This window comes from Thamnophis elegans, chromosome 2 (genome assembly GCF_009769535.1).
Source record: "Thamnophis elegans isolate rThaEle1 chromosome 2, rThaEle1.pri, whole genome shotgun sequence".
NCBI classification, from domain to species: domain Eukaryota; kingdom Metazoa; phylum Chordata; class Lepidosauria; order Squamata; family Colubridae; genus Thamnophis; species Thamnophis elegans.
This window is the reverse complement of record NC_045542.1, coordinates 102,219,177-102,244,447: the sequence shown is the minus strand read 5'-3', so window position 1 is coordinate 102,244,447 and position 25,271 is coordinate 102,219,177. Positions and strand designations below refer to the sequence as shown.

General features: G+C 35.6%; 1 protein-coding gene across 1 annotated transcript; it reads left to right on the top strand.

The window, feature by feature from the left end:
- The first annotated feature begins 1,099 nt into the window (after nucleotides 1-1,099).
- ZMYND10 (zinc finger MYND-type containing 10) lies at nucleotides 1,100-24,644 on the top strand. Its single transcript, XM_032208737.1, has 12 exons — nucleotides 1,100-1,131; nucleotides 4,233-4,341; nucleotides 7,632-7,748; nucleotides 8,534-8,587; nucleotides 10,004-10,156; nucleotides 11,390-11,478; nucleotides 16,650-16,750; nucleotides 19,422-19,594; nucleotides 21,118-21,243; nucleotides 22,009-22,130; nucleotides 22,466-22,591; nucleotides 24,277-24,644. Exons 1-12 carry the CDS (start codon nucleotides 1,106-1,108, stop codon nucleotides 24,386-24,388), a joined length of 1,308 nt encoding a protein of 435 aa, XP_032064628.1. The 5' UTR covers nucleotides 1,100-1,105; the 3' UTR covers nucleotides 24,389-24,644.
- Nucleotides 24,645-25,271: the final 627 nt, after the last annotated feature.

Sequence of the window (25,271 nt, the reverse complement as noted above, 5' to 3'; positions counted from 1 at the left end):
ACATACACATACATAAACATACATAAAGGATACTGAGGCATTGCTGGAAATAAAAGTGTTACTTGAGCAAATGTCCTTTGCAGTATGCTAATTTCTCATTACTTTAAAATATGTTAATGTCCATGTGTGCTATGGTATTTGTGAATATAGTAGCAAGTTTATATATTTGGCAAATATATCCATCTTAGCTGATCTAAAGTCCTATAACAGTTTTACAAACTTTACATTCTATTACTGCTGCATTTTATTAAATTAATCTGATTGATTACGTGTCATCAATTTCAACTCTTAGTGGCCACATAGATCTGCTGTCTAAGTGTATCTTAGCTGATGGAAATTATTGTTTTAAAAGTATATTTTCTGAATCTGTTATTTTTATTTTAGAGAGGTGCTCCATAATCCTTGAGAGGGAAAAGAGATTTGAGTCTAACTAGTTGATCTTTTCATGCTTTTTTTCATCTGCCAGCTTGATAAAACTGATTATTTATGTTTTGGGGGTAAATAGCTGTTGAGCACATAAAAGAAGTTTTTAATATATTACCATTTCAAGAAGATAAAAACCTTAGGCTACCAAAGGGAGTGTTCTGATTTTTAAAAAGTTATATAACTCCTAGTTTAGATGAAACCTGACATATTTCTATTTTGTCCTGACTGCAGCTATATTCATATTTATGGTTTAAGTGTCTCCCTCTTGCTGCATTTTGTTGTTGTTCACAACAATTCTGTAAGGCACGTGAGGTACCAAGTAAACAGCTCCAGAAGATCAAAGTTATTTCATGGAGGGATTTGCATATGCTCTCCTTAAATCCAGCCAATATTTCTATTTGCTGAGATTCCAGATCAAGATTAGTGCTCCTCCTTGTTTATGACCAGTGAGCTGTCAGCACTCTGGTCATATTGATATCATGTGCCAGGCTAGAATGTGATTGAGTTGTCTGTGGTTTACTGCTGTTGTGCAAGACTTGTTAAAGATTAAAGGTTTCCCCTCCCACATATGTACTAGTCATTCCCAAAACTAGGGGGCAGTGCTCATCTCCATTTCAAAGCCGAAGAGTCCAAAGATGTCTCTGTGGTCATGTGGCCAGCATGATTAAAGTGAAGGCACATGGAACACTTGCCTTCCCACCAAAGGTGATCCCTATTTGCATTTTTATGTGCTTTCAAACTGCTAGGTTGGCAGAAGCTGGGACAAGTAACGGGAGCTCACTCGGTTATGTGGCACTACAGATTCGAACCACCAAACTGCCGATCTTTCTGATGGACGAGCTCAGCGTCTTAACCACTGAGCTAAAACAAAGCCAATCCTGAATAAATCTGGGCGTGGAAGGGGACCACTAGACTGTCCTGGGCTCTTTCATACAGCCTCGGGAATTCTGAAAGTTGAAGTCCACATATCTTGTCGTTGCCAAGTTTGAGAAACACCAGCCTAGGCTAAGCAGGGAAGCCCAAAAACAGAGACAGGTGTGTCCCATGAAATCGTTAGGGGACGAGCCTAATTTGCGAGGGGCTTTTTGTGTTTTGCAAACCGAAGTAAGGTAATAACTGGTCCAGTGACTGATTTCCAAGTAACCTCCCAGATGTTTGTGTTATGAACTAAAGAGCTAGCAAGTTGAGGAAACCCAGCCAATGAAATCCCTGGTGGTCGCACTCGTTAAGTCCCCACGCCCAGCCGGCAGGAAAAAGCCGCCATGCTGTTGGGGGTGGGGGCGCCGCTAGAGGGAGCAGCACTTGAGCAGCGCGCGCTCGTCACCACGGCAACGGCGTCCGGGATTGAGGTAGTCGGCCGGCACCATGGAGGATCTGTTGCCGGAGGTTTTGCTGCCGAGCGAAGCCGAAATCTCGGTGGAGTCGCTCAGGAGTTTCCAGCTGCGGGATATCGGGAGCCATGAGTACGGGGAAGGAGGAGGAGGGGAGAGGGAGGGTGGTGCAAAGGGGAGACAGAGGGTTCCGCAGGGAGAAACTCGCGACGGGAGGTTTCGGCTTTGCCTCAAGGGTTGAATGTCAGCCTACGGGCTTTCCTTTCATCTGGAGCAGCTCCCCCCCCCCCGCGGCTTATTCGTTTACAGAAATGGAAGAGCTATCCTTGCAACAAAAAATAATAATAATCACGTGTTAGGTTTCTACCTAATGGCAAGCAGTTGTTATTTTCAAAAGACCCCGAGTCGTGTTTTCCCGTGTATTTGAGGAGCGTATGGGATAAAGGAAAGAACAAGCATTAGGAGCCTTGAAAGGGGGAAGATGGGAGGAAGACTGGAAAGACATTTTGGGTAGGAACTGCCCTTCCATCTAAAACAATGGTTCCCAACCTTTTTTTGGCCAGGCCCCACCTAAGCATCTCTAAAATCCTGATCTCCCCCTCACATATAATTCTTACTTTACTCAAAAAGTGAACTCTACTCATGTGGACAAAGCCTTAAAGGCCATTAACTTAGTTTAAACAAGGTTCCAAAGCACATGGCAGCCATGAAAGAGAAAAATAAAAGAATGAAAGACAGTAGAAGTATTGAGGAACTTAAAAAACATGAAGGGACATGAAAAAAACAGCAAAGAAAGTTTCAAAACATATAATAGAGAACTGAAATGCAGAAATATAAAATAATTTTAATGAAAGCTTTTTCTGTAATACTTTGATCATATGAATTACTATTCTAAAGGGAAGATCAAAACGTTGGGACAAACTCACTTTTATATCAGTTCCATTGCTGCAGGTGGAAATAGGAGTGGACAATGAAAGAGATGTCATTGTTTATATTCTAATGAAAAAGAAAATGGTAAGAAATACCATCAAAAGCCATCAATAGCTGGGCCATCCCTGTGATTTGATATATTTCTTGAATTATTTACTGGACACAAGCTAAACTGGATAGCCTGGACTGATAAAACAAGAAAACTGATGATTATTCACTATGCACTACTTCCCTTAGCAATATTGATAATTATACCTGCCTCACAGAAATGGAGGCAGAGGTTTATTTCAAGTGAACAACTGCGGAAGAAGAAAAGCATGGATTGATTGATTATGAAAAAGACAGTGGAGAACAAGCATTGATGCAGGTTAAAAAATTAGACATTAAAAGTACAGGAAACAAAAAGAAGATATCAAAATAATGTAATAAAAACTGGAACAGAATGCTGGCAACAAAAAGCATTACATGGTCAATTTCTACAAAATATACAGAGGAAAGTGGATAAAGATAAAAACTAGCAGTGGCTTACAACTGGAAGATTTTAAAAAAAGAAACACAAGATTTGATTTTGGATAAGCAAACTATTTGAGTCAAGGTCAGAATTGGGGAGAAATCATTCAAAGAGTATATCATGCAAAGAAGCATAAAAAATTAACATCATATAGATTACACCAGATTATAAACAATAATGTATCTCAATCAACAGGATGATTCATTGAAACATCTTTAAAACTTCTACTTTCCCATTATTACATTCGCTGTTGCTTATTCATAATTTTGTTTGCACTTATCTAAAAAGTGTGTTTCAATCACATGAGCAGATTTGCATTTGATCTGAGATCTTTCTTTCTTAATCTTCTCCTGCAATAATTATTTCCCAAATCAGCTTTAAAAAGAGGTTTAGAGCAAAAGGATTTACAGAGTAGAGAAGGCAATAGACCAATTCCATTACCAGTGCCCATTCCATTAGCAGGGAGATATCATTGAATGATTCTAAAACAAGGATTGTGTGTTTATTAGTGGAAAAATACCCTCCAAAGTGAATGAAGAGCAAATTATGTTAGATTTTCCACTACCGTGTTTCCCTGAAAATAAGACAGGGTCTTATTTTCTTTTTACCCCGGAAATAAGCACTTGGCCTTACTTTTGGGGAAGTCTTATTATTTTTGAGGTGCAGGAGGGGGTGGGTGTGTCACCTCATGGCTGCTGCTGTGTTGCAAGATTTTTGAGAGGGCTTATTTTGGGGGGGGGCTTATTTTAGCGCATGCACTCAAAAACCCTATTGGGCTTATTATCTGGGGAGGTCTTATTTTCAGGAAAACAGGGTAGTAAAATACAGTCTCTGACTTTAGCAAGCCAATGAATTATCTTTGAGATTTTTCTCAAAATTGGATTATACTAGAACATATAGGTGATTTAAAAAAACATTGGCAGGAAAAAACCCCTCCAGATTTTATGTAAAACTGTGGTTGCAGTAATGGTTGTAGGGAAGTATTGGAATACCAGCCATAGACACGAATGCTAACTGCTTTTACTAATTCCTAGGTGGCTACGGCAGCAAGAAATAATTGAAAAGCTGAACATGCAAGCCATACTGAGTGCTTCTGCTGGCCAGGAGCAGATCCTTATTGAGTTTCTGGTGAATAATGGCAAGGTATAAATGAATTTAGCCACTTAGTCACAAGAAAATCATTATATTATGACAAAGGCTACATTAACCTGAATAAATATGAGCTTGATTTTGATCAAAATTTCTTTTATTATTTATGTATTTATGTATATTTAGAAATGCATAGTTTTATACAATTACTTTCTGGATCAACTTAATCTTATTGTAATCATATAAACATATACAGCAATAGCACTTAGACTTATATACCGCTTCACAGTGTTTTACAGCCCTCTCTAAATGGTTTACAGTGTCGGCATATTGCCCCTAAACAAGCTGGGTCCTCATTTTACCAACCTCAGAAGGATACCTTTGCTCTAATTATACAAATTAATTGGCAGGATAGAAACAATATGCTTTGTTTGTCTATGGAGATTCTCAGTCATCCAGGACATGGTCGTCCCAAAGGTGCTTTTTCTTTTTTTTCTTTTTTTTCTTTTTTTTTTGAGAAATTTCTTTATTGTTTTAGTTAAACAAAAACAAAAAAAATCATCTTTTGTTACATCTTGTTGAAAGCATATCGATTGGTTACAAATATATTCCATGCGTTTCTTCCACAATCCTTACATATACTTCATTCAAATCATGTTGTACATTTTAAGTCAAGAAAGAAAAGTTATGTATTTTACTATCCCTGTACCATAATTCTCATTTGGTTACCGTTGTTTAAACATGTTTTTATCTAGAATCATTTATATTAGAAGACACAACCACCTACTGGCGTTCATTTGCAATTTCAATAGATCTCCAATACCATTGCACCTTTATAACATATTCTAAAATTAATTCAGTTAAGTAAGATATCTAAGCATTCCCCGCCCCCCATAACACACTTGTATGTATCATTAAATATTGTCCATTAACATTTCATTGTTATTATTGTAGTTAACTAAAGGTTATTTACTGATTATCTCACCTCTCCTCTCCAGGCCCACACAATATTATAACTTTATAACCGTCTTTAAACAATGATTTATTAATAAGATTTATAGGACTTTTCCCTCAATCCCAAATTATGTGCTAAGAAAATAAACATTAGCCATCTAAGACAATCTAAGATATATTAACATTTCTACTTGACAGTCACCCAGAATGTACATTAGCATTTCTATGGCCTGGTTATTTATCCTAACTAGGCTTACTATTTCTCTATTAATATCATAGTAAATTTATGTTAATGGATAAGCATTCAGTGGTAATCTAAAACAGTCTATAAGGTACTAAAATCTCTACTTAATAATCATCAAAAATTAATTTTCCATCAATTGGCATTATTAACCAGTATCTTTCCAGTAACAAAATGGTCTTTCATCTCTCGCCAGTTGTTGTGTCAATTCTCTGTCCAGAACTTTTCCAGGGTTTAAGACTTCTCTCTGCACTTCGAAGCTTAAACGATCTCTCATGTGATTTTGTTGCCCTTGAGTTAATTAATTAATGTAAGTTTAACTTTGGTTGTCAGGTTTGTTTCGGAATAGATTTGTCTTATTAACTCCATCTTTTTCGCTCTTTCTTTTTCTCCTACATCTTGGAGTTTAGGGTGGAGCACCAAGTTATCAAAGTCATTTTTCCAGCTTCCCTTCTTTCCACCTTCACTCACATTTACTCCATTTATAAGTTCATCTGAGTTCTTATCTTTGTTTTCTGTATTTTCATTTGCATCTTTAATTTCTGGGGCTGCAACTTCATCATCTTTTTTTGTGATGCCCCATAGTCTGTCCCATTTCTTGTCAAATCTCTCAAGTCCTTCTGAGATGTTTTGAAGTCCAGCCAAAATGTTTTGAATTATCAAGTTTTCTTCATCAAAGTATTGCTCCATTTTTTAGAGTAAGGAAAAATATAAAGGAAAAGCAAGAAGAATTTGGTACTATCTGCCACTCTAGCCTGTCACAGATTTTGAAGAATATATCTATTTTTATTTTAAATCTTGAACAAATGTTCTTTTATGGTTTTCAAAGAAGAAAGGTTCTAAAGTTTTTCTTTCCTTTTCCAATTCTTGCCAAAATATTTTCCACACACCACTATTTGTGACCTTGGGTCTTTATCAGGTTTTAAAGAGAAGTTCCAAACTCTTCTGTTGCATAGTCAGTGTAGTCAGATAAGAGTGAACAAAGAAAACATTGTTACAACAGCAAAGGAAAAAAAGCTTCAGACTTGGGCTTCCAAGTGTCAGATTCGACTATTTTAAAACCTTTTTCCTTAAGTATCTTTAATATAATATTGTAACAAGTAGAAGAAGAAAATTATTAAAGTAAAAAGAGTTTTAATTTAAGCCAAAAAAGTTAAAGTAGTAAAGGGAAATAGAGAAAAAAAGATCCCTTCACCTCAAACAGAAAAAGCGGAAATGTTGCAATCACTCAATCCACAAAAGATTGTTACAGGCAAGAGCGAAGAACTTTTTAAGGCAGTCCAATAGGGATTAAATACAGTTCTTGCTTAAGGGACTAATTTAGCTTAAGAAAAGAGTTTCTTAGGGCAATCTTCTAAAAGAAAAGAAAAGAAACCTCACCAGATGGAAACACTTTCATTTCTCTCTTCCTGGTGCCGTCTCCAACTATGGCAGCCGAGGGGGGGGGCTGCCTGTTTGCCGCCGGTTGGAAGCGCTTCCCTTGGGTCGATCAGGGACTTTGCGATGTCCCTGCGACCAGCGAGGTCTTGTCTTCCCAATCACCGTCTCTTCGGGATGGTTTAGGTCCTGCCGGACCGTCCAGGGGCAAAAGTGTCATCGGCGGATTCAGACAGTCGAATCCGCACAATGTAACGTTGCAACGTTGGCTCCTCCTCCCCAAAGGTGCTTTTTCAAAAGACAACTGGGACTTTGTTTTTCTTTGAAGATGCTCTGCTTGTCATCCAAGAAGCTTCCTCAGTTCTGAACTGATGAGAAGTGAAATATCTTCAAGGAAAAACTGTCCAGTTGCCTTTGGTTAAATTATGAGGAAATAACTCCTCTGGAATAAATGGTTTTGATTGCATATATATACTATAACCCTACTGGAGAAAACATCTTGACTAAGCAAACCTACTAAGGACATGCATAGAATGAGAGCATGAGTGAGATACAGATATGTATCTTTACAAAGCAAAATATGTTCCCATTATTGTTACAAATAATATTTCTTGTCTTTCTGAGTACAGAAACAAAAGTAAAATAAGAAAGCCTTCTGCTTGGATTTAATTCGTCTCTATGAATTCAGGCATCAGACAGAACTTTCCCAAGTCTGATATGTTTCTGATTTCAACCTTGCAAACAGTATACTTAAGTTATCCATTCTTTATAGATCCCAACTCTCATTGAAGAATTAATTACTGTGGCCATTTGGAAGCAAAAAATCTTCCCTATACTATGCAAACTGGAGGATTTCAAACCAAAAAGCACCTTTCCCTTGTATTTAGTGGTATGTATGAAAAATGTTTTGAATCAGCTTTTGTATAATACTTGCTATTAGAACATTTCAAAGCTTCCTGTAAGATCTACTTGCCAAATGATGCTTCACATATTTATTTGTTAAAGTAATAATGTATATCTTACTTTTTGTAAGAGCTAGTGTGGGTCAAGGTGTAGAGCAGTCTTAGCTGTGGAAGTTTATGTGTCTTTCTGCCTGTCTTTTTTTTCTCAACTTATCATAGAATTTTTACTGTGAAAAATTAGATGAAGGAGTGCAATATAACTCCTGTTGAGTTTCTCAAACAAAGAAGAATGTGAACCTTACAAACAAACAGTTCTACATTATGTTGCAGATAATTTTCAGTAAATGTATATAAAATATAATGTTGTCAAAACAAAAGCTGTGAGAAATTGAAGGAGAGCACCTCTTCAGATAATAGAAAATCATTTTACACTTTGGATTTCAATATATACTACATATTGGCTTGTTTTATACAAAGTAGAAAATGTTCAGTGCAGTCTGTTTGAATAGCACAAGCTTAGAACAAGGGAACAGTTCTGAATTCTTCCTCACACTGACAAAGAAGAGGAAGAAGCAGTAACTACTCACATTGTGTTTAGCTACAGTTTGTTAGGTTGTCTAATTCTTTTGCTGTTTTTAGTTCTATGCTTCCTTTTATCGCAAGAGGCTACACAAATGCAATATTTTTAATTTCTAATTCCATATTACCTTGTTTTCTGAGAATGGTAATATTTGTATTAATTTCTGATTTATCTCTGCTGTCTCTTATTCAGCTGCGACATGAAGCTGCAATTATTAATTTCTTGGAGACAGTATTTTTTCACAAGGTAGGCATGTTTCACAATGTAAATAAAAGTTTGAAATAAAAAATTCAGTTCATAATTTAGACCATTCTAGAAGAAACACAATTATCTGACTAAATTCTTAGTGCAGTAAGAATTAGAACTTCAATCTAGAAGACAGTTACTGGTATAAACCTATTTTCTTCTATTGCCTTAGTTATGTATATACCTTGCATGCCATCTTATTTAAATAGTAATAGGTCTATCTACTAGTACTTTCTTTTCAAATAGAATAACTTTTAAATACCTATTTGTATCTTGAGATGTTGGACTGGACAAATTCATACAATATTTCATATTTCATTCTGGAGATCCAAATTGACTCTAAATAATCCTAATAAATAGGAGAACCAATTATACCTTTCATATTTTTAATCTGGTGCTTCCTAAACAACAAGGGAAAAAATGAGTATATACTTCCCTCCTTTGGAATCCCCTGATCTGAACTGATTTAATGTGCAAGGTAATTCCTCTCGGGTGCTTACTTCCTGTAGCATTTATTTGTTTGGAAACCATATTTCAAACTCAACAGCTTTGTTCATTTGCACCTAACCATGGCATAAACATAACCCTGCCATTATTTTTTCTGGCATTGCCTTCATCCCATCTGCAGCACAAGAATGAGACTGGCATAAGGTACATTTAACTATATTGCTATTAAAATAGTATTTCTTCCATTGTTCTGATATAGCAAAGGCAGCCCTAACATGTATAAAATATATCTGTTACTTCAAGGGAAATTAGATGCCTCCAATGGCTTAGAGAAGAGGCAGGGATTGGTAATGGGGACAGCAATATTCATTTCACATTGACTCAAGAATGGGTGGAGAAAGTTCAGCTCATCTGTGAGAAAAAGGTTAAAACTTTCAGATAATGTTAATACTTCCAAGTAATCGACTTCTCTCCTTTTTGTTGAATTATCTAAATCCTATGATAATCTAGAAGTAAGGGACAAGATTCAAACTTGATGCATCTCCGGCCAAATTTCTTGCTGTTTTCTGTACCATTGTGGTCACCCCTGCAAATCTTTCTCAAATAATTGCTGTATGTAAACTTTCTGTATTAATGCAATTCCATTTTTCTTTACTATGGGTGAATCCATAATTCAGTCCTTAGCAATACAAAACCAGATAAGGTATTTTGCTTGCTTTTGGGAATACAAAATTTTGCATGCCTATCATGTGGGAAGCTAGTTTAGATGGAGAAGGAATTTATTGTATCAAGTCATAAGATACAACATTATAATTGACAGATTGCTTAACTGAGAAACATTTTTCCAGATAGCCAATGAGTAGACTAATCTACCAGCTGAGATGAAATTAAAACAATTTAATTGATCTTGACATTTGCCTTCATTTTGGAAGATGTTTCCATAAATTATAGCTTGTCTTCTTTGTATAGGAAATCTGTGAATCAGCAGAGGATACCATTCTGGATTTAATAGATTATACCCATAGGAAACTAACTCTGTTAGCAGCTCAAAGTGCCAATGGGAAGATTCCATTTGAACAAAAGTTTCAACCTGAGGTTCTTGCCAGTCTTTCATCAATGCAGGTGAGCAAAGGATATTATCTCTTACTCCTAAGCAGCACTCTAGGTAAAGGGAAAATATAAGATATAATTGGACACAGTTGCAAATTGTTGGGTAGCCATGAAATAAAGTTTAAATCAAGTTTCTTCATTCTGTGGTCACTTGTGAATACACAGAAATGTCACAATCAATTAGTGTTCTTAAGAGAGAGTAACACAGCTCTCTTCCGTCAATTTAACAGTATCTGTATCTTATCTTCCACCAATTGAAATTGGCTGGCCTCAAACTTTCTAGTGTCCAATTTCCTAATATATCCATTGTATTTACATCCAATTGTTTATACAGTTTGTTAGCTTTTCTCACAATTATATTCCTTCTGCTTGGCATTTTTCTGGCTTTGATCTTCCCTCCCAAGATAGATTACTCTCCTAGAGAAATATTATCTTATGTTTGGATCACATCCCAAATAAAGACATTATTTAATGTCACTATTCCATTTATTATATTTATTTTCTCATTTTTTCTCGATTGTAATATTGTGTATTTGTTTACCACAAATAGCCAATCAACAGCAATAATATTTGTTTCCTCATACAATTTAATCAGCACTTTACATTTTTCTTATGAAGTTATCTTGGACTTAGGGCTTTTAGCAACTCAGTTGAGGATCATCACACTCCAGACTGCATGGTTCTTAAACTTTTAGCAACACATATTTTTTCACAACTAAGAACGTGCTTGGGGCCATCTAAACTCAAAATCAGACCATATATTTTTATAGCAATAGCAATAGCAGTGGACTTATATACCGCTTCATAGGCCTTTCAGGCCTCTCTAAGCGGTTTACAGAGAGTCAGCATATTGCCCCCAACAATCTGGGTCCTCATTTTACCCACCTCGGAAGGATGGAAGGCTGAGTCAACCCTGAGCCGGTGAGATTTGAACCGCTGACCTGCTGATCTAGCAGTAGCAGTAGCCTGCAGTGCTGCATTTAACCACTGCGCCACTGCGTCAACTCTCATGAAAAGAACAGTCAGCCTATTACCATGCAACCTCCTGGGTATTTAGATTTTGGGGGCAAATTGATATGGAAAAACAGTATTGACATTAAAAGAGTTTTTCTAGGAAAACCTTTTCAGAATTCAGAGGCCACTGCCATGGCTGCCCTCCAAATGTCCAGCCATTTCTTAAAATTTTAGGAACCTCAGATTTTCCTATCTAGAAGGATTGTATTAAGGATCTTTTATTCTTTTCAGGAACTAAAGAAGCAAGCTGAAATGATGGAGTTTGAGATCTCACTGAGAGCTCTTTCAGTGTTCCGTTTCATTACTGATGGGATAGAGAGGTATGTTAACTTTCCATAAAAGAAATAAGGCAGTTGGGAAAGATAATCTTTTCAATAGAAGAGAGACGAGGCTAAACTATTGAGTCCTTGGAACTCTCTGAGCTTCATTGTTTGCTTATGGAGCTTTTTTTACATTACAAGCTAACATCATCACTGTTAGTGAGTGTGGGGTTTATTCCCTACTTTCATACAGTAGTTTGTCCTGCCAATGTTGGTGGAGGTATGGTTTTCTCCTTGGTAGGTTATTTGTTTGTCTGGAGTTAATCCATGCTTATCTGCGTGTTGGCTGCTGGAAGGGATGTGTCCTGGTCTTTTTTTCTATTTTAACTTTTTGTTATGTCCTTTGAATGGTATATAAATATGGTTTATTTGTGACTCTTCCGGGGGCGGAGCCTGTCGCCGAAAGGGGCTCAACGGAGCTCCTCTCAGAGATCTGGTCTGTATATCTAAATAAGATCAAAGATATCACCCCTTTTTGGCAAGAAAGGGGCAGGGAGAAGCTCAGTGGCTAGGGTCTATTCGTAGTTCACAGCCTTCTTCCTTTTTTTTGGCTGTGGACGGAGATTAGATCCAGCGTTAGCTGAGCTCTTATCTCCAGCCAGTTCTTCTCAGCTGCCTTTTTTGCAGCTCCAGACAGGAGACTCCCCCCTCAGGACAAAGCAAAGTTGTTGGAAGTTATTTATAATTAATACGAGCGGGTCCCACCCCTGAGAGGTTTTACTTTTATTACTATCTTAAACACCAGCCTCGTTTGTCCTAGAGGCTTCTTTGTTCAAACGTGTTACAAAATGGCGATTTTTCTCCGTTGGTGACTGATAGGGGATGTACTTAGCCGGCTCTACCTTCCTGGAGACTATTCCTCATTAACTACCCAAAATCTATAAACAATTTTTTTTTTTTTGGAAATTGAGGGGAGCGAGAACGCTGTTTATTTGTTTATCTTTATCTTTTACTTATAATGGCTCCCAGGTCAAAGCCGAAGCGTCTTTCTACGAATGTGCTTAAAGAATCTGCTACAAAATCGCTGCCCTTGTCTCCTACGCCCTCTACTGGAGATTTCTTAACACAGGAATTTCTTTCTCAAATGCTTAATGACTTTAAACAGGAAATTAAAGAATTTGTATTGGAGTTATATGATAATTTAGAGATTAAGATTGCCCAAATGAAGGCGGATACGTTTGAAGCCATGTCTGCTCTGACAGATTACACCGCTGAAATGGAGAATAAATTGGAAAGCTTGGAGGAGGCTAACTCTAATTTGAATACTAACATCCAAACACTACAACAAAAAATTAGAGATACTCAAGAACAGCTCGTTATGATAAATTTTAACAGGAAGGCATTTGCAATAAGAGTCAGAGGATTGCTCGAAAAGGAGCGAGAGAATTTGAAACAGACTTTTGTTGAGGCCTTCAGCCATGCGGTGGGAAGCCCGGGATTTAATTTTGATTGGCAGATTCGAAAAATCTATTGCCAGAATTCGTTGGTAGCAGAACAGCGACAGCTCCCGAGGGACATAATCATATATTTCTCCACAAAAGAATCCAGAAATGCGATCATACAAAAGTTTTACAATAATAGGTTGCGAGTTGATGGGCAGGATTTGATTGTTTTCAAAGAAATACCATCCCAGATGTTAAAAGCAAGAAGAGACTATACTTTCCTAACTGAAGAGCTTAGAAACCACCAGATACAGTATAAATGGGAAGCGCCAGCTGGCATCACGGTCACATTTGAGAATCAAAGATTTCGTCTCAATTCTGTTTCAGAAGCTCGAGATTTCTACTATAAGACTTTGAAGGCGGGACTTCCTGACTCACTCGGAAAAGAGGAAAGACAAGGCGAAGGAGAAGGCAAGCAGCAGACCACATGGTTGCAAGACGGAGGGTGTAGCTCTCCCCCTTCCGGAGAAGCAGAAGAGCGGAGATCGAGGATTTAGCTATGTCTTCAAAATATTTGTCTGGTTTAAGATACGGTAATCCTGTTTAGATCCAACAATTTGCAAGACATTCAGTCTCTAGACTACGATGTTTTCCTATTAGACATTTCAAAATATTTGTCAAAGTTGTGGATTGAATGGGGGTTTGCGGTCTCTCTCCGGTAGAAAAAGCGGAATTGGATACTGGTGGTGTGATATTGGGACTGAACTGCGTGGAGCGGATGCTGAACACATATTTCACGGGACTTATATGTTTGAATTTTAATTTAAATTGTCCAGGACTTTAAAGTGAAGAGAGTGAAGATGGTAACTTCACTGAACTTTGGTTTGGGAGGAAGGGAGCTGTGTAACGCGGGGTAGGTGGAGAGGTAGTGAAAGCCTGATCAGATTATTTCGAGTTAAAAGGCAAACTGACTCTTGTGTAAATTATTATCCGAAAATAAGGTTAAGAAAGATTATTTGGAGTGACTACAGGAAGTAGTGGTAAATATCAGAGAAGCAAGGGACGCGGGTAAAATTCACGCGGAATGATCTACATTGTTTAAACTCTATTAGAAGGGAAAGCTTGGTGAGATTATTTTGAGACAGAATGCAAACTGATTCTTGTGTAAATTACTATTTGAATATGTGGAATGATCCACACTGCTTAAATCCTACTAGAAGGGAAAGTTTGGTGAGATTACTTTGAGCTAGATCGTAAACTGATCTCTGCATAAATCTGCATAAATTTTTATTTGAATATAAGGTTAAGGAAGATGAATTGGAGAGTCTACAGGAAGATGGGGTAAATAACAAAGAAGCAAGAGACGAGAATAAAATACATATAGAATGATTTATACTGTTTAAACATTAATAAAGATGGGGGGCTGAGCTTAATACAAAGGGGTTTTTTTTCTTTTTTTTTCTTTTCTTTTCCTTTTTATAATTTGTAATTTCTTTTTATTTAGTTTTTTCTCATATTACTTTTATTTTTAATCCATAGGATCACAAGATACTTCAGAAGGGGTTTGACAGAGGGCAGTGCCAGGTGTGGGCCCTGGGAAGTCGGGGGGGACTAGGGAGGGGGACCTACTGGGGGTGGGTGGGTGGGTGGTAATACAGTTTCAATAAGAAGAATGCACTTGTATATGGTTGTCTCTTCTTTTTTTTCTTTCTTTATATTTTTTTCCTTGGTTTTTTTTTATCATATTTTGTTTCCTATTTTCTATCTTCATAGCTCAATATTAATAAATAAGAGTTGAATAAAGGAATACACCAAGGGGAGAGGTAGAGGGAAAGAAGAGGGAGGAGCAAGGAGGGAGTAAGAGGGGAATGTAAGGAGGGTGTAAGGGGAATGCTAGGGTGAGGAAGGGGAGAAAGGAAGGTTTGAGGGGAAAGGGAAGTAGGAAAGGGGAGTGTTAGAGGGAGGAAAGGAAAGTTGGAGGGGGAAGATGGGGTGTATGGAGGATGGAAGTGTCAGGTGGGGTTTTGTTTTATGCTGAATGATGATGAGTTGTGTTTTCTTTTTTATTTTATTTTATTTCTTTTTTATTTTATTTTATTTTATTTATAGCAAATATCCAGTATATAAGTGACTGTAAAAAATTGAATGTGAAAATGAATAAAAAATATATTTGGCAATCAAATATGGTTTATTTGTATGTACTTATTGATAGCTGATTCATCTGAATGCCAAGCTTCTAGGAATTCCCTAGTGTTTTGGGGTTTGGCTTGTTCCAGGATGCTTACAGTTTCTCAGCTGAAATTGTTGTTGAGTCTGTCCATATGAGATTAAGAAGTTTTCATAATGTCTTCTGACTGCTAGTTGACATTCATGGACACGCTCTGCTAGTCTTCTGCCTGACTGTTATACATATTGGCTATTACAATCCTTAAACTATATGCTGAGGATCAGGAATCCACAACTCCCAGCCACAGACCAGTACCATTCTGTGGCCTATTGGGAACCTCACAAGTGATGCATGAAGCTTTATTTATGCATGCACAGATTTAGGCTGCACGCACAAAACCATTCCCTTCCCCCGCCACTGCTGCCACCACCACCGCCAGACCATCGAGCCAAAAAGGTAGGGGATGTAGATGATGTAGATAATTCCAGTTTTTGTGCTTAGACTTGGGTGTTTTGGTTTAAGTTGTTTTGAGGGGCTTTAGTTGCCAATAAAGAAGAATATTTGTAGTTCAGGGTTGTAATGAGAAGTCCTTGATGCTCTCTGAACTTCCTCATTTTCTTGAAGATGTTTCATTACCCAACCTAGGTAACGTCGTCAGGGCTTTGGTTGATTTACATGCTACAGAGATGCTATGGGGTTGTAATAATCTGCTGCTGGTTTCATACCTTGTGTTGGTTGTGCTATAGTGGTTTGAGAGGCCAGACACATTTTACTAAAGTTTTATTTCGTTGAAGGATGTTATGTAGGCAGTCTCCTTCCTTTCTCTGGTGTTTTCTGCAGTGCATTTGTGATCATCTGAATCATGTTCTCACACAGTTCCTCTTGTGGGTGATGGGATTGTTACTAAAGCAAAATAATTTGATTTCCATAGCATGGTGTTATTGTGTTTTATTTCTTATATTTTATTTTATTAAAAGTTGCATTAAAGGGAACTGCTCTCTGTGTCTGGTCTGGTGGTCATGATTTGATAATGATTTTGTTTTGGCAGTGGTTCTCATATTGATCAAAATGTTACAGAATTAGGATGTAACTATATACTTCCGTTTGTAGAACAAAGTACATGCTATGGTCAACCAAATTATCCTACAGTTTTGAAACTCCTAAAAATAAATATTAGACATTTAACATTTCCAAAATTGGGACATACTTTCTGCCTTGTTTGTTATTGTTTAATGTGACAAAAATCTGAATATGCTTACCTTTACATTGGTATAAAAGCAAATTTGAAAGTTTTAATGGTATTCTTATCAAAGTAAAGATGATATTTCAGGGGTCAATTACCTATCGGTAGCAGTAGTAAACCTTGTATATAATCTACAATGTTGAAAGTAATATTTCTGTGATTTTTCAGTATAAAAATGTAGCTTTATATTTAGTCATGTGAATTCTTTTAATTGTTGAAACATGGAGGCATCGTAACATGAATGTAATTGGGATTATAATTTTATCACATTATTGCACATTAATAAAGACATTGTCAAACCTGAGAAAGAATGGAAATAGCTTCATTGCATAATGTACACATGTTCACTATATCCTTTTTCTCTCATATACTTTGTCAGTTTGCCAGTAAGTGCTGTGACAAGAATGTTGAATACCCACAATTTTCCATGCCTTCTGGTGCAGCTGTTAGAGCACTGTCCATGGACCAATCTTGAAGGAGGTCTGTATCATGTCTTAGATATTTTCTCAGTGTGTGCCAAAGTAATATAGTGAACATTTATTTCTATGTTCTTATTTTTATTAGAAAAGAATGGATTTTTTAAAAATCTGAGTTTTTCTGGTTGATACTTCTTTTTCCAGTGGCTAAAAGATTATCATGGCTAATAATTCTTAGTTGTTGCTGAATATAGTATAGTTTATAGATTTTGAGATAAATTAGGATTAGGAAATTCTTCCCAACCCCAAGACATTTTAGCGCCATTTGTCCATGTTTCTATCAGCACATTTGATATTTTAGTATGTATAACAAATGCCTTTAGTGCGTTATTTTTTAAAACTGTGCCTCTCATTCAAAGCAGAAGTTTTGGAACATGTGGAAACACAAACAAAGCATCTTTTCAAATCTTTAAAGCAGCCATGTCTTTTTATGGGTTAGATGTCTTCTTTGAAAACTGTTCCCGGCTATCGCTGTACACAGATGTTTGTATAACACACAAATATAAACAGATAGGAGTTGCATGAGTCTGAAAAAAGACATGGATACTTTAATTATTCAAAAAGGCAGGCTTTTGATATAACATGCATTTCCCCAAAAGACTTCTTTCAAAAAAATACGTTGCCCTATCATTTCCGATCATTTTTGGAAGGCTTTGCCCAACATCTATTATTTTCATTACTTTCTGAACTTTAGTTGATATAATTTATGCATCATTTCATTTCATGTTCATTTCAGAAAATCTAAGCAGTGCAGTTGTCATCATGTGACTAGACCCAGTTTTAAAATCATTATTACACAGCCGTTAAGCAAATCACTGCAGTCTTTATGCAAATCCAGATTCCCCAATTATCTGCTTGTTAGAAATCATCTGGGAAGCTGATAATTCATGATCACCTGACTACAAGACACTGCAACTATCATAAATTAGAGCTGGTAGCCAAGCACCTGAATTACAGTCAGGTGACTGCAGGAGTGGTACAATGGTCATATCTCCGAGGACAGGTCGTAAGTCACTTTTTCCAAGGCCATCACTACTTTGAATTGTTCTTAAAGAAACAGTTGTAAGTTAAGGATTTGCTACAAGTTGATTCATTAGTCTGATGTTACAAGCAGAGAACTCCTTTTGTTTGAGAAAGGTATATATCCAAGAGAGATATCAAGGGCATCTTAAAATAAAATAAAATTTGTGAAAGGCACTGATTTTAATTGAACTCTTAAGGTTCAAAAGTCTCAGCAGATGAAAATAGCACCTACCCAAATGTGGCTGACCTCAGAAGTTAAGCAGGGTCAGCCCTGTTTATTATTGTATGCAGATGGAGGACTACCTGAATTTCTGGGTTGTTAGGTAGACTTGAAGAAAACATCCATCCAAAAAAACCAACAGCAACCTACATAGGTACAATTGCCAATGATAACTTAATGAAAGTTTATGGTTTCTAAAGTTTCATCAAGAAATCAATGTATTATTATATCTGAAAACTTAATTTCATTTTAGTGGAGAAGCCTTTTTCCAATTTATATCTTCTAGATATGTTTTGACTCACCGATTGGGAATTCTAAGAATTGTAGGCCAAGCACATCTGGAGGACACTAGGCAAAAAAAAAGATTACTGGGAAAATCTCATTATTATGCAGATTCTAACTCTCCATCATGTGCCTTGTGCTGAAATTCATTTTCAACATATTCAGACCAATGCAGTTTTTAATATTTTATGCAATTGAAATATACTACCCAGCTCCAAATGGGATCCCCAAGCTCACTGACAAACCCCTGTCTCAAAGGCTTTGCGGAAAATCTTATGTCTGGGAATGATGTTCCAAAGGGAGGAAGCCATCAAAGAGAAAACCCTTTTCCTAGGTCCCATTAGATGTGTTTGCTTGAGTGTTGGAGCTTGTAACATGCTCTGCCTTCCTGCTCTAGGAGATATTATTGAGGAGAGGTGGTCCATCAAATAATCTGTCCCCTAGCCATGTAGAGCTTTAAAGGTAATAACTAACACCTTACATTGCACCTAGAAGCAGGTGCAGTCGGCAAGCAGTGCAGCTCTGGCAAAAGAATCTTTGCACATATGGACTTGCATAAAACTCTGAGGGCATATTTATAGTATCTTCTTCACTTTTCAAGAAATGATATAGTTATAGGTAGTCCTCATTTAATGACTGCAATTGTGACTAACAACTCTAGCTAATTGACACTTTCATTATGTGACACATCATGTGACTAGCTGACTTATGACCTCAATTCTGCTGCAGTTATTAAAAGAATCAGACGTGGTCATTAAGAATGACATCGTGTGACCGCAATTGGCAGCTTACTGCTGGTTTTTCTATTGATTTTGCTTGTAGGAAGCTGGCTATGAAAGTTGCAAATGACAGTCACATGAACATAGATGATTTGATTGTCATAAATGTACATTGGTTGCAAAGTGCCCAAATTGCCATAATGTGAATGTGGGATATTATGACCTTCGTAAATTTATGCTGCGTACGAATCCGATCACTTGATCATGGACATGCTATAACTGTTGTAAATTTGAAGTTCAGTCATAAAAGTATTTGTTCATTATTCTCATAAGTTTGAACAGTTACTAAACAATGCAATTACAAACCAATGTTTTGTATGTATAAAACAATATTCAATACCAAAAGTATTTTCTCTTATATTTTTCCAAAGGAAAGTTGAAGAAATTTGAGAACGGTTCATGGTATGAAGTTGCCCCTGAAGACCGCATGAAAATGACTAAATTGGATGGGCAAGTGTGGCTCTCTCTTTATAACCTACTCCTTAGCCCAGAATGCCAGCGCAAGTACGAATTCAATAACTTTAACAAAGGCCAGCTCCTCAAGGTACAGGATCGCAAAGCTGGCAGACCTTTTATCTGTACTTCATGTTTTCCTTAGCATGTTTAGACCTAATATTGTATTCTATTTTTAAACAATATAGCAGGGAACAGGAAGGGGATTGTTTAATATTGCAGCAGATGATAACCCTTGTCACTATTGTATGGGGAAAGATACACACACACCCAGATATACATACATATAATGAACAACATAAATAAATTAGAATAAATATAGAGATGAAAGTCTTAATAAATAGGTCAAATTGTAATTCATTCTTAGATAATTATTAACAAATTTTAACTGTGAAATAGAATGTTAAAAGCTTTTTAACTTGAAGTCCCTAGGTACCATAATTTTGTTTTAGTATGCTACAGAAATAGAAAATAAGTATAAAATGGAATATAAGATTTTTAAAGTATAATATAGTTTTTATTTCATTTCTGCTCTTAAAGCACAATATGACTGTTCTAGGTTTAGGTTTAGGTTTAGGTTTATTAGCATTTGTAGGCCGCCCTTTTCCCTGAGGGGACTCAGGGCGGCTCACAGAAAACCAGGGAGGGGGGAATACAACATTAAGACAACAACATATAATAAAATAGTAAACAACATACATTCATCATTCGGGCGGGGTAGCGATTCTTATCCCCAGGCCTGACGGGCGAGCCAGTTCTTCAAGGCTATGCGGAAGGCTCGGACGGTGGAGAGGGTACGAATCTCCACGGGGAGCTCGTTCCAAAGGGTCGGGGCTACTGCTGAGAAGGCCCTCCTCCTTGTAGTTGCCAGCCGACACTGGCTGGCCGATGGAATACGGAGGAGGCCTAGTCTATGGGATCTTATAGGTCGTAGGGAGGTAATTGGCAGAAGGCGGTCTCTCAAGTATCCAGATCCACTGCCATGTACCGACATCTATTTTATTAGTTGCTTTAAAAATAAGTTTAATTTTATTGAAGTCTTAACAAATATCTGTTTTTGAAATGTCTATCTCATTCTGTCAGTCACCTATTATCTATGTTCTTATTAATATTGCTTTCTTGCTTTTAAAGCTGTTAGCTGCCCAAAGTTTTGTAGAATCAAGCTGTCTTTAAATTGTACAAAAAAGTAAATGAGATTTAAAATGTAATAAATAAAAGAGGACATTGTCAGAATGGTGGAAAAATGCATTTTGGAGTGCATGATTTCTTAGAGGCCCCATTGTTGATATCAATATTGTTAGTCTAGTTCTTGTATGATTAATATACACATATAATTTATCGAAGTGACATAATTTGCAAAAATGGCAAAATGGTCTTTTTATTAGGGAGAAGACAAGAGATACATTTATTAGTGATTGAAAACTCTTTATAGGTTTTTTTTGCTAAAAACAGAAAAAAATGAAATGGAGATTTAAGGCAGGGAAATGAGTCTGGCACAGGAGAGATTGCTTAATTCCCATAATATTTTTACAATCCAATTTTGCAATATAAAATATGCATGTCTCATTTAAAATGCTTTACAATATATTTTAGTTTTATCTTGTCTCTGTTTAGCTTCGTGCCTTCCTGACCGATGTTCTTGTTGACCAATTTCCCAATCTTTTGGAGATGCAGAAATTCCTGAGCCATCTGGCTGTAACAGATCCTACTCCACCCAAGAAGGACCTCATACTGGAGCAGGTAATGTGCATCCCTACTATTTTTGTCCTATTCTTATGTTCCACAATCCCAGAGAATACCATCTATGTATCTCTGTATTCTGAATACCTTTACGACATACTAAAATACTGCATTACTTATTTGGGATTGCAATGGAAAAGATATAGATATAGTAATCATTTTACTTGCAAATATGTATTTTATTCTCTCATCAATAAAAGATGTATACCGATGTTATTTTCATTAAGATTGCAGCCACTACAATAAAATCTATGAAACCAGAGGAAAACTTTTAGTTCTCATGATTTTCCTAGTTTCATGATATAAAATGTATGGGTTTTTTTATCTTTATTGAAAGTATATGGTGAAACTTTTTCTTGTTAAGTTCCTATTGGTTAGTTTTAATGAAGCAAATATTAGTTATTCCTCAAACAGGCTAGGTTTCTAATTGTAGACCTTATTAAACATGAATGATAGGACTTTAATTCAAACTACACTGCAGTTTCTTTTTTTTTTTACAAATGGGATTTTAAAAAGAGGTTCCCCATATATTAATACTAGTCTATAAAAATGGGATTCCTATTTAATCTAATTTTGTCCCTTCTTTGTTTTCTTTAGGATAAATTTTCCCCAAGATAAAATCTCTAGTATAGTATTGTATTTTTTCTTCAACTTAATGTTTATCATCTCTTATCTTAGTGCTATGATGAACATAAGAATTTCAAAATATTTTCAATATAGTATTTGAAAGAAATAAGCCTTCCGGTTTTTTTATTGTCCTAATAGGTTCCTGAAATCTGGGATCAAGTAGTCAGAAAAAACTCTGAAAAATGGCAAGCAATTGCCAAGCACCAAGTAAATAATATGTTTAGTCCTTCAGAAGATGAGCTGAAAAACGAGGCTTATAGGTAAGACTCATTCATATTCAGCTTCTTCCTCTGTCAAAGATTGTAATTGTTACAATTATCAAGATACATAGAACTAACCTGATAGTCCACAATTTGAAAAATAAAAAAAATCATTTTCCTAATTCAATCAAATTTAAAAATTATTTGCTTAATGTGGTATTAAAAAATCTTTGTCTTCAAAGGACACTGAAGTCAATTTCATTGGTATCAATTCATTTTAATAATGTTTTACTAAATATCAAATTAATGTGAGAGTTCCATTTCTATTGTAGATACCATTGGATAATTGTTGCAGTTGTTGGGTTTTATGAACGCTACTTTCTTTCTTAAATTAGATGGGCAAAGACATATAACCTGGATGTAATGGAAGCCCTAATTCCAAATAAACCCAAGTGTGCAATGTGTGGTTCTGAGGCCTCAAAACGCTGTTCCCGTTGTAGGAACGAATGGTATTGCAAACGGTAAGTTTAATACAACTAGTTTTCCTGTTATCCTAAATCCTCCACTAATCTTATGGTAACATAGATATGCAGAAACAAAAATAATACCAATATTAAAAATATTATAAACACTATAAGGTTGAAATGTTATTTTCCATTTAACAGACTCTTACTTTCATGGTTCATTTACTGTAAATACCACATAACTTCAGTTTTAGTAACAAACATGCATGTATGTATATGCGTAGAAATGTTTTCATGCATTAACATTTTAATAAATTGCATCTAATTCTTATGTACCCAGTTAAAATAAAACCATATTTTATTACATTGGCTTTGTTTGTGAAAAAAGTAGAACTCAGACTTACACTTTCTCCATAGTATGTTTCATAATTAATATTATCACTAATAATTAGGATATTTGGAACATTTTCTCTTCAGTAGAACGTGGACTCTCCTAAGAGTAGAGATTATCTAGAATTGGGTTATCCTTTCTGGTTCTATAAGACAGTTTAAGTGTTTACTCATGTTACTATTGAGCTTCCAATAGAGAAAAGCATACCAGTTTCAATGCTGCCTCTGTAGGTAACATGATTGAGATTTATTTTACTATATTACCAAATTTATTTTCTCTCTTTGGTTATCATCTGACAGTACGACATTAACTGAACAATGACATCTGAGGGTCTTGAATGTTCCTCAGAAGTGATCATGTATATTCAAGTATATATATATTTTACTTCCATTTATGTCTGCTTTAAAGGAATTGGAGCAACTAGCAATATTGCAATCTGCTCCTTCATCACTTATCTAGATGAGTAGATAGTCTTGTGGGTATTAGCTTGCAATAGTAAGCAAGCTGTTTTGTTTTGATAGTGTTTGATTAAATTTCACAAAAACGTAGATGTCAAATAAAGTTCTGCTTTAGCAAATTATTTCTCATTAATTTCAGTTGGGATTCTCCAGTTCAGAATAAGATTGTGCAAAGCATTTGAATGAGCACCCTTCCTCAAAAAAATTGGAAAGGTTCATGCAGCTGCTTCAAAATGTTTGTGCTTATTACCATACACAACTACTTTACTTAAATGGCAATTCCAATGCAATTCCAATTGTCCATGCACACATGGGCAAACAATGGAGGAGCAGCTATATCTGCCTCTCAGGAGAATGAGCTTTAATACTATTTTGATACTTGGTGCCAACAAAATAACCTTCTTCTAATACGTTTGCAAAGTATTCATTTGAATACGTGCATAGCTCTATTTTTCAGAATATTTTATTATTTAAATGCTTCCTTTCAAGAGTTTAAAACACTTCTATATACTATATACTTCATAATATTGTCTCGATCACCTTTTTCAACAACATGGTAAAATAATATACTTGAGGGACAGAAGACTGAAATAATTGACAATCATAGTTGTAATATTTTGTGTTTGAACCATTTACTTCTTATAACAAAGGAATAATTCATATTTTATCATGCGTGTGTGTGTTATATCCTATTTAGTTATAGATATATCTTCTATATAGGCTTAAGATCCAAATCCCAGCTATACCATTTATGAAATCGTTTTTATGAATAAATGAAGTATATGCTTTGACCTCCATGCAGATATTAACAGTCATAAGGAAAAATTTGGAATGTTGTTACTATAGTTATCATCCTCATAATTGCTATATTTTAATCTTTTACTCATCTTTAGAGAGTGTCAAGTGCAGCACTGGCAAAAGCACAAGAAAGCTTGCAACTTGATTGCTGATACAATGAAGAAAATACAGGAAGATGTCCAGATGCAAGCAACATCCATTAAGTAATTCTGATGGTCAGGAAAAAAAATCTCATTTAACAAATATACAACACTCAGAATGATAGAGTTAAAAAAAGGCCACCAGGTTAATAATTAATAAAATACACAGATAGGTTTTTTTAAAGCATTTGATTTAACAAATGTCAGCCAAAAAATCTTAGAAAAAAACATAGTTCTCGAATTCTAGGAGATAAGTCGTAATAGAGAACTATTTCTAAGGTAAGTTCTCTCCCTTATGAATATCACTGTCATATATATATATATATATATATATATATATATATATATATATATATATATATATATATACACATACATACATACATACATACATACATACATATATACACATACACATACACATATACACATACACATATACATATACACATACACACACATATATATATATATATATATATATATATATATATATATATATATATATATATATATATATATATATATATATATATATATATATATATATGTCTGTCCTAGATTTTAGATGACAGTATGCTGGAATGCTCAAGCATTGGTGTCAGGTGCTGAATTTCCTACGAATTTGGAAAAGTTACGTTTGATTATAAATGGAGATGTTTTTTTGTTTGTCATTCAAGTTTCTTTAACTCCTAAGGCTTATGTTGTAGTTTACCTAATGCTACGTACCTTTCCTATGGTATATATGCTTAACTAGTATTTATGCCTCAGTGAATAACATCATAATTAATGAAATTGACTTGTAAGACTTCTTCCTTCTTAAAAACAGAAATAGCTTGCAACCATTAGAGAACAAAAGCCTATGTCTTAAATTTAAAAGGGCCTTTTTGGTTCAATTATATTGCTAACTTAAAAGACAGAGATCTCCTAAGCTGTTTGCATAACTATTT